Source organism: Ursus americanus, chromosome 10, assembly GCF_024610735.1.
Source record: "Ursus americanus isolate L20-20 chromosome 10, mUrsAme1.1.p, whole genome shotgun sequence".
NCBI classification, from domain to species: Eukaryota; Metazoa; Chordata; class Mammalia; order Carnivora; family Ursidae; genus Ursus; species Ursus americanus.
Window position 1 is genome coordinate 63,056,503 of NC_142136.1, and position 15,696 is coordinate 63,072,198.

The following is a 15,696-nucleotide window of genomic DNA, read 5'->3' on the forward strand; positions in this document are numbered from 1 at the left end:
CTATATACAGCTCCACAGAAAGCTAGTCATTTTATTATAAACATTTACTGATGGTCTGAGATTTACTTGACAATTATTTATTTAATATTTTCGCCATCTCTCTTGATTTTCAATTGCTGCTACCAGAATTTTAGTATTTATTGTATGTATTCAGTTAAGGCTTTTATCTGAAAGCATAAATTGAGCCTCTCAGGTAAAGATATGAAATGAAACTGGATCACAGAATGCTTGTTTTTGATGAAACAAACAAGCCCAACCAGCAACCTCTCAGAAAAGATTATGTGCAACTTCATGCCATAATTTCAAAAAGTGGAGATTGACTCACTCAGCGTAATGCATTTGAGATTCATCCATGTTACTGTCTTTATCAATAATATTTTCCTTTTGGGATCCCTCCTACATTGTTGGTGGGAATGCAAGTTGGTACAGCCACTCTGGAAAACAGTGTGGAGGTCCCTTAAAAAGTTAAAAATTGAGCTACCCTATGATCCAGCCATTGCACTACTGGGTGTTTACCCCAAAGATACAGACGTAGTGAAGAGAAGGGCCATATGCACCCCAATGTTCATAGCAGCAATGTCCACAATAGCTAAATCGTGGAAGGAGCCGAGATGCCCTTCAACAGATGAATGGATTAAGAAGTTGTGGTCCATATATACAATGGAATATTACTCAGCTATCAGAAAGAACGAGTTCTCAACATTTGCTACAACATGGACGGCACTGGAGGAGATAATGCTAAGTGAAATAAGTCAAGCAGAGAAAGACAACTATCATATGATTTCTCTCATCTATGGAACATAAGAACTAGGACGATCGGTAGGTGAAGAAAGTGATAAAGAAAGGGGGGGTAATCAGAAGGGGGAATGAAACATGAGAGACTATGAACTATGAGAAACAAACTGAGGGCCTCAGAGGGGAGGGGGGTGGGGGAATGGGATAGGCTGGTGATGGGTAGTAAGGAGGGCACGTATTGCATGGTGCACTGGGTGTTATACACAACTAATGAATCATCGAGCCTTACATCGGAAATCGGGGACGTACTGTATGGTGACTAACATAATATAATAAAAAATCAATAAAAAATAAATAAATAAAAAATAATAATAATTTTTTCCTTTTAATTGCTAAGCAATATTCCATTGTATGGGAATATGACCGTTTATCCATTCAGTTGTTGAAGGACATTTGGGTTGTTCCAGCATTTGGCAATTATGAAGAAAGACGGTATCCACATTTCGTTTAAAAAAAGTAAAAGTTGGGGGAAGAAAAATTCTGGTGCCATTTCCACTTTTTAAAGGCCGTTTAGAAAAGATGGGTTTACTAAATTCTGAGGTTTGTACCAAATAATCCCAATCTGGAGAGAATCAGACTAAGAATGAGTAAGCACCATTGGACAACATTAAACAGTACACCTACCTACCATCACACAGTATCTCAGAATTTCAATAGAAGCAAGAAAAACTGCTAGGTCTTGCTATTTTCAGGGCTTCAAGCTAAGTTTAGGGCACAGATCCATTCCTCAGTGGAGTATATCCTTGTATGGGACAAGAGAAAATCTCCTAACAGCAAGGAACCTAAATAACCCAACAGAGCTATACTGAGCTTTAGGGGCACTGCCTCCCTCCCCCAGGTCTAATATTCAGGCCTTGAAACTCTAGTTCAGAGGGGACAAACTGTGCTACGAAAGGTAAAAGTACAGGTTATCCAAAAGTAGAGCATTCGCATTCATAAGCCAAATGGCATAAAGCAAAAAAGTAATTAACATTAATTCATGCAGCAAATTTTTTTTAAAGTTCTCAGGACCAAAAATAACCTCTTAGGCTTTTCTGACACCCTAAGACACATCTTGCTAACAGATACACAAAGTAAATCAAGATAAAGCAGAGATGTTCACAGACACAGTTCAAAACTCTGGCAGCTTGATGCTGAGATGCTGAGTGTCGTTCTGGGAAAGGAGCTTGGCAGGGCCACTCTCGCTGCTCGGAGTGTGCACTGCCTGTACAGTTTGCTGCAAAACAAATGTTGAACACTATTTGTGCTTTTTGCTTCTTTTTTGTAAAAGCGAAAATCCTCTTCATATTTCTTTCAGTTAGCAAGAACAGATACTAATGTTGGTCTTCCATAAAAACAACGTGGCCTAACATGAACTTTTAAAACCAGGGCATACCTGTATATCAAGGAGAACTCCCTCGTGCTGTATGAGAGCTACCCGTGTCAGTCACGACAAAAGGAAAGAAATGTCAGCTACACCAACATATTACTATAGAAAACGAATTGAAGTTTCATACAAAAAAAAGATAAATTCCAAGTGAAAGCCAATATAATCCAAGAAAAAGGATAAAATTGCATAAAAGTATTTTTGCTGGAGAAATAATGAAAATCAGAATTCAGCAACGCAGGCATTGGAAGGAGAGATGATAAAACAACAAAATGGTACTGAAAGAGAAATTACAGAAGTAGGGAAACAAATTGAGGGCCAAAATAAGATCAATAAATAGAACTATCCATGAGTGAAATAGATCTAATTTAGAGCTAATTATTATTATTATATAGTTGTTAAAGTAATCCCTGTTCATTATAGCAAAAACTGATCAATAGGAAAAGCAAAACCCCCAAAAGCAGAACATTTAATAATTTAAAAAAACTCATATCCTTCCTAGAAATAAATATGTATTTATTTAACTTCATGGCTTTTCACAAGTGTTTCATTTCTCCTTCCATCATCCACTTCCCTTTTCTGTCTAGTAGTTTTCCTTTAAAGACACTAAATGAATGAACTAATACAATTCTTAAGAGAATTATTTCTGAAAATATCCCTTTTACCTGTGCTATTCAAAACAGTAGCTACCTGCCACATATGGCTATTTAAATTTAAATTAATTAAAATTAAATAAAATTTTAGTTCCTTACTAAATTTTAAATTCTAGTTCTCACTGACCACATTTCAAATACTTGTGGCTAGTAGCTATCTTATTGGCAACACAGATATAGAGCATTTCCATCACAGAAAGTTTTTTTGGTCCCTATTGCTTTATACCATACAATATGAAATTATTATTGGATATGTTACATGTTCACTATTACTAAAAAAAAGTATTTCTTTTTCCACCTCTTAGTGTATCATGACGAGCTAAAAGAAAATCCAACTAGTACAGTTGGTTTGATTTCCTAGTTCTCCCTAGAGAACCCACAAAGATTTGGTAAATGTTTCTTGTGCATTATACCTTTAGCTTGAGGGTGCCATGAGTAGGAGGGAGGGTAAAAGGTGTCAAATTGTTTGCAGCTGACTCTATGTCATACTACAGTAGGGCAAAGAAAAATTAAATGATGTAGCCAACCTTACAGCGTGAACCAAACAATAAACAGGAGAAAAATCTAAACCTTCTGTGACTCCAGTTTCCTTTATGTAACTCTGAAAAGGAAAGGAGTTTTGATGCCATCTTTTTTCCTTACCATAATCTAATTTACTACATTGTTACTGTAAATGTTGAGTTTTAAAGAACTAAAACATTTGATTATGATTAAGCATTTAATTCACAGCCGTGGTCTGCAGCACCTCAAGGAATGCCTGATTATTTAAGAGTATCACAACTCACTTGAATGAATCTGAACTCAGTTTAGGAATTTTTATCAGTATGCCTCATATCACTCTTTTTGAAGGAGGTGGGAAGGAGGCAGATAAGTGATAGTTAAAGTTCTAAAATCCATTGTCTGTAGATCAACTCCATAATGACTGTTTTTTAATTCAGACCCCTGTCTTTTCATCCTTCTGACAAAGCTTATAAATAGCCAGTTATTACTCTCAGAAGACTTGCATTCCGAAGCTAACATTCACAGAGGAATTAGAAGGGATCTTCTTAATTATCTAATTCAGTTGTTAGCTAACTTTTTCTGTAAAGGGCCGTAGAGTAAATATTTTCAGCTTTAAAGCCATATAGTCTCTGTTGCAACTACTCAAACCTGGTTGTAGCACAAAAGCAGACCTAGATAATACATAATTGACTACCATGCCTGTGTTCCAAGAAAAGTTTATTCACAAAACCAAGCAGCAGGCCAGATTTGGGCCACAGCCTATAGATTATAGCTACCAAGTGATCTTTCAGTCTCTGCTTGCATAGCTATAGTGATGGCCAAGCCGCCCATCGATCTCAACTCAGCTACAAAGTGCCTCATTACATTAAATGCAAATATGCCTCCTTTTAATCACCCCCTTTGGTTGGTTCTGTTTTTCAGAGCTACACAGAATAGTCTCTTGTACTTCTTTGTGACAGCCCTTTAGAGAGTTAAAGCTTCTTTCCATGTGGTCTTCTCTATTTTAGGCTGTCAGGAGTTCTTTCAGGTTTTAAAACAGCATATTTCTTTTTCTTATCATCCTGCTTATTTTCCACTGAAAATGCTTCAGTTAGTGTGGATCTGGTTACCACATTTACATAGTTACCTCATATGGCCAACGCTTTTGTGTGCATCGCCATTGCACCTTGTCTCGCCATCCTCAAACTGGCACAAATGCATCCTCAAACTGTGTTTCTTTGGCCTTGTTTTATTCAGGAATGGAAGTGTGACTGTATTAAACATTAGCATGTTCGATTTCCATTTGTCAGGGTCTAGGGCTTTTTTCCTATCTTTAATGTAATTGCCATTCCGTTCTCAATTCATTTGTCACAAATTTGATAAGCACAACTTGTATATGTTCCCGTAAGACCTAATAAAAATTGACTAGAATGGTTCTGAAAATAATGAAACAAGAACATGGGTTTCAGAATAGTCAAATCTTGTGATGACTACATGACTAACTCACTAGATGGCAGTAGTTAACTTCAATATCTTCTGCATTAGTGGGTTGACTCTCCAGAACGTTTGTAATGGCTTCTAATGTTTTTTCAGCTGATATAATTTTTAATTGCAACAAAAAGAAATTTACTACTACTTTGTGCTTGTGTTTCCACTTACAGTCCTAGTCAGATTATCCTTAATGAATGTAGAAAAGTTGCTTGCCATTACTTATCTGAAGAAGGTCTTTTAAGGTTTTAAACTAGACATACGTAATTTAAGTAGGGCTTTGTATGACACACAGATAAAATAGGGATTTATATTTAGTTCCAAATATTGTATCTGTTATCTTTCTTCTTTAAGTGCAAAGCTTTTCTCCCAGCTTTTCAGTTTCTTGACCAGTGGTTATGCTACCTTTTTTTTAATAAAATATGCTTGGTTTTACCATAATTTTTCTAAGTAAAATATATGATGATCACTTGTTTAGTGTCTTAACTATAAAAATAGAATCAAAACTCCCTAAACAGGCAAAATAGATGACAAGAAATCTGCACTACATAACCATAGAGTTATTCCTCAGGCCGTGACTTGGATCTTGAATTCTCATTTAGACATAGTTCCAGTAAACTTAGTTTTTAGGTTTTGAAGGCCACAAATGATGAAAGGTAACAGATATGGAGTAAAATTGCATTGAGAAAAACCATAGGAAAGAGATACTAACCACCACACCCCCAACACCCCTTCGTCTGGAGTGATTGCTAGCTAATGTCCGTGAATGTTCCTTTGTCTTTAATATAGTAGTCCTGAGCCAAGTGTGGGTTTGGTACACTAACATTTCATACATGTATGCATGGTTTGGTTTTTCCTTAAATGAGACTGTAACAATTACTATTCCCCTCTTTTTTCATGGACCGTGGGCAGGTCTAAGCCAGGTATATTTGTCACCTTCTCAGATGGCCAAGCATCCAAAAGAGATCCCTTAACTTTCCAAATCATTTGTTTTATAGACCCAGCAGTTACACAAGCATTTTACTGAGATCTTTGTGAAAATCAAACAAGGCAGAAGACAAAAATTAAGAAGATAGTCTTGAAAATGTAAAAAGAGGTAGATTGTTCTCAGTGGAACTTTCAGGACAGTCTGTCTCAGCAGATCACAAAGTGAAGGACACGAGCTGCCTACCAAAGCAGGTGTATAATGCCAACAAACCTGGTTTGAAAGTGGAATCTCTTAAGAACAGGGAAAGCAAACTTTTTCTCTAAAAGACCAGAGGGTGAATATTTTAGGCTTTGTGGACTACATATGGTCTCTGTTGCAATACTCGTCTTTTAACAACACTCAAAAAACCATTCTTGCTCACAGGTCGTGCAAAAACAGGCAGCAGGCCGGCTTTGGCCCACAGGCCATAGTTTACCAACCTTGTTCTAGAAGATTGAAACCTTGATGTTAACCATAATTTTTGCTGACTACAAAAATTTTCATAAATTTAATATCCGCATGATTGTCAAGAGAAAATTCTCTTAATTTAAAAGGCAGGGAAGGACACCTGGGTGGCTCAGTCGGTTGAGCGTCCAACTCTTGATTTTGGCTGGGGTTGTGATCTCAGGGTCATGGAATCCAGCCTTGCTCAGGCTCCCTGCTCGGGTAGGGAGTCTGCATAAGGATTCTTTCCCTCTTCCTATGCATCCCCCCTGCTTGTGCACCCTCTTTCTCTCTCTCTCTCTAAAATAAATAAATAAATTCTTAAAAAATAAAAATATATTAAAAAATAAAAGGCAAGGAAATAATAAGGCATCTTTCATCAAATAAAAGAAATAAAGAGTAAGTATTGCCAAATTTATCTGTTGAGTCTGTGTGGATTCATACAATATTTTTATAGAACAAGTTGAAAGTAAGAATCAAAAGGTTTAAATAATTCACATCCATTAATTCAATAAAACATATCCCGTGGGGCGCCTGGGTGGCTCAGTCGTTAAGCATCTGCCTTCGGCTCAGGGCGTGATCCTGGAGATCTGGGATCGAGTCCCACATCAGGCATCTCCGCTGGGAGCCTGCTGCTTCCTCTCCCACTCCCCCTGCTTGTGTTCCCTCTCTTGCTCACTGTCTCTCTGTCAAATAAATAAATAAAATCTTTAAAAAAAAAGAAAAACAATGTTTAAAAAAAAAAATCATATCCCTTGACCCAGCTTTACAAAATTTCTCTTAAGGAAATAAATATAATGTGTGTAAAAATAAATTTTCAAGGATTTTTTTGTTTTTTTTAATAATACATTTATATCTAATATATTTTAATTTCTTAGAGGGAAAAATTAGAAATGATTTAAAGTGTTAAATATTCATTTACACAGGTTAAATTCATTATCATATAGAATGTTATATATAATTAAGTGAAAAAATAAATTTTTAACATCTGGATATAGATGTAGATAGCTATAGCTGTATCTAGTTATCTATCTAATAAATAATGTATTAACATGAGTTGTCACTGGATAGTGGGACTGGGTAAAATAAAGTTTAACACAGGTTAAATTCATATCATATAGAATGTTATATATAATTAAGTGAAAAAATAAATTTTTAACATCTGGATATAGATGTAGATAGCTATAGCTGTATCTAGTTATCTATCTAATAAATAATGTATTAACATGAGTTGTCACTGGATAGTGGGACTGGGTAAAATAAAGTTTTATTTTTAAGTTCTCTCTACACCCAGCATGGGGCTCAAACTCACGACCCTGAAATCAAGAGTTGCATGCTCTTTCCAACTGAGCCAGCCAGGCACTCCTTATTGTTTGTTTTTAACAATGAACGTTTATTGCTTTTGAGGAAAAAGGGGGAATAAGATTTTTTTTCAGTCAAAACATAATTTTTTAATAAATAAAACTTTTTCTTAACTCAGTACTTTCTTTATATGCTAAGTTTTCCATTTCTGCCCACCTTGGATAAATATGACTAATTTTACTCTTTGACTTTTCTTTTACCAATTTCTAAATTGTTACAACTTTATTTCTATGTATTTACCTCATTCGGAGTCAGGTTTGCCTTGTGGAGTACCTGTGGCCACTTCCCATTTCCACTTCAGTATGTTTCTTAACTTTGGGTGCGGAGTTCAAAGGCACCTAGGTTCAAAATTGCATGTGACTTTGGGCAAGTTAGCTCATCCACCTCATTTTCCTCATCACTGACATATGGACAGTGAGCCTAAGTTCATAATCCTGAGGTAATGATTAAAATTTTTTAAAATGTATTGTCAAGTGTTTAGCATATGTTCAGCACTCAGTAACCATTACCTCTAATTATTAACATTAGTCTTTGTGTTTGATTTTCAGAGCTAATCCTAATGTTACTGTTTATAAATTGTTTATATAAATTAGCTCTACTTAGTTCTTCTAGTCTTTTCCTTCTCTCCAGGGAATTGTGAGGAAATACTTAAATGGAGAAGTACTAGGTAAGAGAGATTCTGACGGAGCATTTCTTTCTGGAAGACAATATGGTACCACTTTTAACCACCTTTAAAAGGTAGCTGTCATAGTAACTGAAGTCTTCATTCTCAACACCCACAAAAAAATTAGCAATCCTCTGAAAGAGGCTTAAAAGAAAAAGAATTCATGTTTACATACATCTTCTAATATGAGCAGTTTTAAAAGCAAGAATATCTTTTCCTGAAGAATAGCTAACTGTTCTAAAAGCTGTTTAGATGAATTCCTTATGATGGTGAGATCAGTACCAGGGATTCAGTTCTTACATCAGAACTGCAGATACACAAACTTCACCTAGAAGTTTTTAGGGACTTACACTGGAGAGAAAAACATTTTAAATGAAAGCTTTTGGTTTTTTTTATTTGTTTTTAGTTTAATTAAATGATATTTTTATTTTTTAATTAAATCACATTTTAATTCTACTCAGTCTCTGAAAGCTGGGAGGGGGTCCTTTTTTTTTTTTTTTTCCATCTAATACTTAGTAACATTACTGCTTTTTTTGGATTTTACGTTGAAGCTTATTTGCCATATACTATCTGAACTTTTTACATGGTTCTTCCCTAAGAAAAGCATTCTCTTCCTTACTGAGCAAAGTACCTCTGCCAGAAAAAGGGAAGAAATTATTCCTACTACTAAGTAGTAGGCAAAGTATGTAACCATAATTTCCAGAAGTATAATGGCCACTAAAATTTCCCCCAAGTTTACCTTTTTATTATAAAGAAAAGGAAATTAGATCACATGTGGTTATATTTTCCCCTTATAAAATCAGCAAATTTAAAATGAGAATAATTAGAACTGACAAGGATTTGATGAAGTAGTCAATATTATACCCATTTAGTGGTAATATAAAGAGCCTTTTAAAGAATAATTTGGCTCATAAACATTTAAAACATTCATACTTTTAGTTTAGTATTCTGCTTCTATGACTTTTTCCAAAGGGGGAAATCCAAAATACAAATTGAGTTTTATATTCAAAGATGTTCTTTTGGGCACCTTTCTAAAAGCACAAAATTAGAAATAGTCAACACATAGGCAAACAGTGAAAATATGGTAAATCTTTATGGTGAAATATAATACTGCTCTCACCGTTGACTCAAAAAAAGACAGACATGCAACACTGCTTTAAGTTCTTGAAAAGTAAACCTGAATTTTATCAAGCTTCTAACAACCAGTTTACAGGAAATATAGGGGACAGAGGAACATGATAAATGTCACCAGTGTGAGTACAATCAGCAAAATCCAACATCTAGGAAAGTCTACAAGACGAGTTACAGTTACTTCAACGAATAGAGTATAAGAAAAAAAAATTAACAGAAGTAGGGAGGGAATGCGCAGGTAGAAGAAACATCAATTTGTATGAATTTTATTTGGCTTTTGATTCAAATAAACTGAAAACATTTATGAGATAATTGGACAAATTTGAAAACTATCTGATGATATTAAAGAATTATTAATGTTTTAGTTGTGATAATGCTATTGTGATTGAAATATACAGCGATTTATAATGTGATGCCTAGAATTTGTTGGGTGGGATGGTGATGAGGTGCTTTAGAGGAAGCAAGATTGGCCATGAATTGGTTTTTTGTTTTTTGGTGGTTTTTTTTTTTTTTTTTTCATTTTATTTTTTTGTAAATGTATTGATAATTGCTGAGCCAGGTTATGGGCACATAGGAGCTTCATTTTCCTATTCTCTCTGCTTTTATGTATGTATTGTTTGAAAATACCCATAGAAAAAGTTGGAAAGCAGTGAACTTGAATGTAAGAAATTTTTAGGTTATTTTGAATGAAGAAAAAGCTGATATGTAGGTAAATTTCAGCTATGGTTTTTAAATGCAGATGGGGAAAAAAGAACACAAGGAAATATGTAAGATACTGTAAATGATTGCTTTTAGGTAGTGAGATTATACATGATTTTTTCTCTTTATAATAAAGTTTTATTATATGTAAATTTGTATGCTTGCCATTTTCTTTTTATAATATGCAGTTTTTAATTTTGTTTATTTTGGTGAATAGTTCAAAAGTCAAATAGCACAAGAAGATTTACAGTGAAAGGAGGCCTGCCCTTCATTTCTCAGTCACTCAGTTACTCTCAGAAGTAACCAGTGTTATTTTTTGTATATCCATCTGGAAGATGTATATATGTATTCTTTATTTAAAAATGCAAACTGTAACACTATTCATTGTTCTCTTGTTCCACTTAACAATGTATCTTGAGTATTGAGCCATATTTATACAACAAAGTGTTTCCTCATTCTTCCACAGTGTCATAATTGATGCCTTTGCATAGACATACAGGTTTGCTGCTTCAAAAAACACTGAAATGATTAACCCTGCATGAAAGTCCTTTCATACATATGCAAGTTTATTTACAGAAAGAATTCTTAGTTGTGGAATTGCTGGGTCAGGTTATATGTATGTTTGTAGTTTTGATAGTTTTCACGTTGCTGTCTGTAGGTGTGTAGGCACCATGTTGTAAACACTGATAGGTTTTATTTGCATTGCTCTTGGGATACGTGTGATTGAGGATATTTTCAGTTGTTTAAGAGCTATTTTCACTTCCTCTTTTATGAACATCATTCATAACCTTTGCCTCTTTTCCAACTGAGTTCTCAGGGTACTTTTATAATAATTTGTAGGGGCACTTTAGCATTTTGAAAATGATCCTTTTGTCTGTAATATAAATTACCAATATTTACCCCCAATGTATATGTCTTTTAATTTTGCATATGCTTGGATTTTTGTTTTGCCACACAATTTTTTAAAAATTTATTGTTGAATTGATTTTTCTTCTACAGTTTGTGTACTTACGCTTCCCTTGAGATCATTTAAAAAATTATTCCTGATATTTTATACTTAAATCTTCAATGTATCTGAACATATACTACTATTTAGTATGAGGCTCAGGTTCAGCTTAATTTGGTTTCCAAGTAGCTACCTAGATGTCCCACAGCATTTATCAGTTCATCTTTTCCCTACCGATTGAAAATGTTATCTTTATCATATTCTAAGTACCTGTATTTGTGTGTGTGTGTGTGTGTGTGTGTGTGTGTGTTTCTAGCCTTTCCATGCTGGTCCATGGATTTATCTACTCACATTCTAGTACCTTAGTTTTAATTATTATACCTTTCTAATATATATTAAATCCTCATTCTTAGAATTTTCCTGCCTCTTCTGGTTCTTTATTTTTCAGTATTAACTCTAAAAATTAGCTTCTCTAGTTCAGTGAAAAAGTATTTTGATATTTCTATTGGTATGACCTTAAATTTGAAGATTAATTTTAAGGAGAATTGATTTTTGATACTGTCATTGCATCTGCTCATCCATGATCATGGCATGCCTTTCTATGTGTTGGATTCTTTTGGTTCCCTTGGTAGCTTGTGTATGTCTTCTTTCTTTGGGTATTGCCACATTTTTTGTAAAGTTTATTTCCAGATTTTCCTTTCTTATTGATGTTACAAATACCGTCTTCCATTATATTTTCTGATTATTGTTTGTGCATATGAAGACTAAAGTATTATGTATATCTTCATTTGTGCCCAGTCATCTTCTTAGATTCCCTTAATATGTGTAGTAGTTTTTCAGTTGATAATCTTGGATTTTCCAGAATGTAATGATTATGTATAATCATAGCATTTACAGATACCTTTTTTTCCTAATACCACTGTTTTTCCTTCTAATATGTTAATACAGTATTTTTAATCAGAAGAATCATTTAAAAATATGAATCTTCAAGTCATACTTGCCCCTGATATTTAGCCCTGAATATTGTCTTCTTAGTAAATATAATTAGGCTTCTCGAAGCTGTACATATTCTGAACACGTAAGTAAACCTTTAAAGATATTTAATGTGACTTTTTTAAAAAAAAATCAGTATCGAAAAAATGAGATACTTACATTGAAAATAAATATTTTTATTAATGATATTTAATTATTGATATTCAAATATATTCAAATACTGAACAATCATTTTATTGCTTTTTCCTCAGGAACAAATGGCTATTGCGTGTGGATCTCGAGCTCATTTGGAAAAAGAATCAATTGCTCAGGTGAGGCTTTCACTGACAGGCATGATCAGCAGGTTTTTTTTCTTGTTTTCATACTCATTAGCAAAAAAAATAAGCTTTCATGTTTAATCTCATAAAAATGAGTTTCCTTTCAAAGGAAAAAAATTTTTTTTAATATTGGAAGTTTCGTGAAAGTTTAGCACATTTAGGAATCGAGTTTTTGTGTTGTTGTTTCAATGAGTATACAAAAAGGATGTAGCCTTCACTTTGATTTAGAATGCAAGCAGCTCTTTTTTATATATGTTTTTTTAAGAGACAAGAGTCCCCATTCAGTTCTAATATAAGGCAAACGTCTCTGAATGATGCATTTTTGAACTGTTCAACTTGCCTTTAGTTTTTCTCATATTGGCACACTTTAAGTACTATGTTTTGGATTTCATTTAAAGTTTTTTTTCTTTTTTCTTTTTTTTAATTTTATTCCTCTTAGAAAAGCACTGTTCTTAAAATTTAACAAGTTGTGACTGCCTTCAAGGGAGATGTTAAATTCTTCATTTTGTAATTTGCATATTAGGCTAGAAAAGTGGAGTAACTTGGGAGGAAAAAATATACTAAAGAATTATTCTGTGTAATTTTTTTTAATTATATTATTTTTTCACTTAAAAATCTGGGTCTAGTGTGTCAAGTCCAGTAATTGTCCATTATATTCTTAATGGTTCATCTACTAGAGTAGCCAAATAGATCAAGAATAAAGCAATATTTTTCAATGCGAGGTCAGAATTGCCTGGGGAGTTTTATTTTGTTTTGTTTTCTCTTAAACATACATATGTCTAGGCCATTCCCAGTCACACTGAATCAGACTACAGGGATAGACCAGGAATCTGTATCTTTAACAATTTCCAGGGTCAACTATATGCATACCAGAGTTGGAGAACCAGTGGAATAAAAGGCAAAATCTTTCCCTCAATAATTCTGAAATAAGATACAAAGAAATTATAATTTTTTTTTCAAGATATACTGATGAGAGGGTCATAGAACCTCTTAAGGATTATGCTCAAGTGTGGAAACCTAGATTCTTCTCTTCTTAAGAAATAAATTATTTTAATATCTTCAGCATCTAATCCAGTGTTCAGTGTCTCTGTGGACTCTCAGTGGTATGGTAATCTTAACCATAACGAGTATCATACTACTAGAAATTAAAATTGAAAGACTGCTTAGAGGTTAGTTAGTCCAACTTCATCACTTTACTGATACACAAGGGATAAGGAAAGGAAAAGAAGAAAAGTATATGTCTAAGACGTTTACGTTATTTTATAACTATAAAATAATAGAAACTATAAAATACTAAATTCCAACAATAGAAAATATAGATATTTCTCCTGGATGGACTATCGTGCAGCAAATAAAACAGATGATAGTGGAGACTATATAATAACATGGGAAAATACCCTAAGGATTAGCTTGTATGAAAAAAAGAATATGGTATTGTAAATACAGCATAATTATTTACGTAAAAATATCTGTGCAAACAAAAACACTTAAGACTAGGTTAATATTAATTTAATGGTTTTATGTATAATTTTTTTCCTTTTTAAAAAAATACAGGAGAAAAAAAGGATAATCTCTTTGGTGAAGGAAAAAAAGATATGGCAAAATGGGAAGCTAGTGAAATAATCTCTAATAATCTCTAGGCAAGAGATAGCTGGGAACTGTATTTATAGTTGGTGGCAGGAGGAAGGAACCACATTTTTGGTTTTGTATTTAATGCCACAAATTCTTTTCATTTAGAACTTCCATTAGTTGAAAACTGTCTGAATTTTTCCTAGTGATAATATTTAAATAAGACTGTGCTATGGTCTAAATCTCCTTTGTATCTAGCACTGCTTTTAGTCAGACCTCAACAGATCTATCCCAGGGATGTATTTATCATTTATTTTGTCGTCCATTCATCTGTTCCTCCATCTCTAAAACCTAGTGGTTGATTTAGTGCCCTGCAAGCCCACAGAATCAGCTGCTACTCTATAGAAAGATAGGATGAACGGATCCACTGGCGAGAAACCAGCAGTTGTCTACTGCAGGTGTTACGCATAACTGCTGCTCGGTAGGCTTGTAGTTAGGTCTTGCTTATGGTCATAGAACCCTACCTGCCTCATAAAAGGCCATCACCACTTGCCACATGTGCAGGAAAGTGCAGTGTGGCCTTCCCTTCCTGAGCCACTGCAGTTTTCTCTTAAGGTGCTGTATATAGTCTAAACCCTTGCATGATGACCAGTCTGTGGACAGTGAGAAAATTATGAAAGAATTAGTCAGTCAGGATAGTGAGCAGCAACTTCAATAGCATAACTGCATAGTTTTCAGATCTCTTTTTCCTGAATACTTTTAGACATATCCTCTGTTAATCCTACCATCTGTTCTGCTGCTGTCTTGGAAGACAAATATGATAACAGCACCGCTGGAGTCCTTACCATCTTCAGTGTATCCATATGCCTGTGTGTTCTCTGTAACAGTTATAACAGGGATGTTTATATTGTCTGGGTATTGTTGCATTTATCATTTTTAAAGGATTCAAAATAGAATCCATTAGTGTTTATTTGATGTCTTTAGATTTTCTTTGAAGAGTCTTAGTTTAAGTCTTGGGACTTCTTTGAATTTATTTTAAGGTAGTGAAAGTACCAGTCAGCTTTAAATTTCACCTGAACTCCTTATTTACATTTCATCAACATTAGAGACATTATTGTTAATATTAAAGTAGTGAATGTCGTTTTCTTCATATTTTTAAATGTCTACTTCAGAAGTTTATATAATGTTACTCTACGACTTTGTTAGTTTCATTGAACGACGTCTGTTCCATAATATATTTTTAGATGTCTTGGAAATTTTAAGATATTTTGCAAGGTTTTAAAAATTAAAGGGAGATCCTCTGGTTTGTAGTTTACCTTGTTATGCTTTAAGTATGTTAGAAATCAAATAAGGTCTTCGTGTGAACTCCATGTGTTTCTGGTTTTTTAAAAAATAACCATTATCCTAAAGCAAACAAAAATCTTCTATTAAGATCCAAACAAAAGTAGTCATGGGATATTTTCATTTGGTAACCAGTAAGCTCACCTAAATCACATTAAAAATCATTCAGGGAGAATAGTTTATAGGCATTATTTTTCTACCTTTTAATTTTAATTTTTCTATCTTTTGATTTCTATTTGTTCCTTTCCTAAGCATAAATGCTCTTTTGGAGGTTTAATCAGTCAACCAGTATTTATTGGAAATATTTTATATGGAAGGCACTGAGCAAGCTGTTGTGAGATTACCAAAGTATTTTAAGATGAGGTTTCTGCCCTATCTGCTTAGAGAGGTAAGACCTATTTACATCAGAACATAACTAATGATTCTAGGTGATAAATGAGAAGTGCTAGATCCTTTCAAAAAGTTTGTTTTACAGTTTACA

The 15,696-nt window shown here is 33.8% G+C and overlaps 1 protein-coding gene across 4 annotated transcripts in view; it reads left to right on the forward strand.

Moving 5' to 3' along the window:
• ALG5 (ALG5 dolichyl-phosphate beta-glucosyltransferase) overlaps positions 1–15,696 on the forward strand; it is a 45,069-nt gene that overhangs the window by 12,498 nt on the left and 16,875 nt on the right. For all 4 annotated transcript variants that reach the window (XM_087865173.1, XM_045796945.2, XM_045796944.2 and 1 more), the window contains one exon: positions 12,240–12,299. In XM_087865173.1, the coding sequence (XP_087721299.1) occupies positions 12,240–12,299 (60 nt within the window). The remainder of the gene's footprint in view (positions 1–12,239; positions 12,300–15,696) is intronic.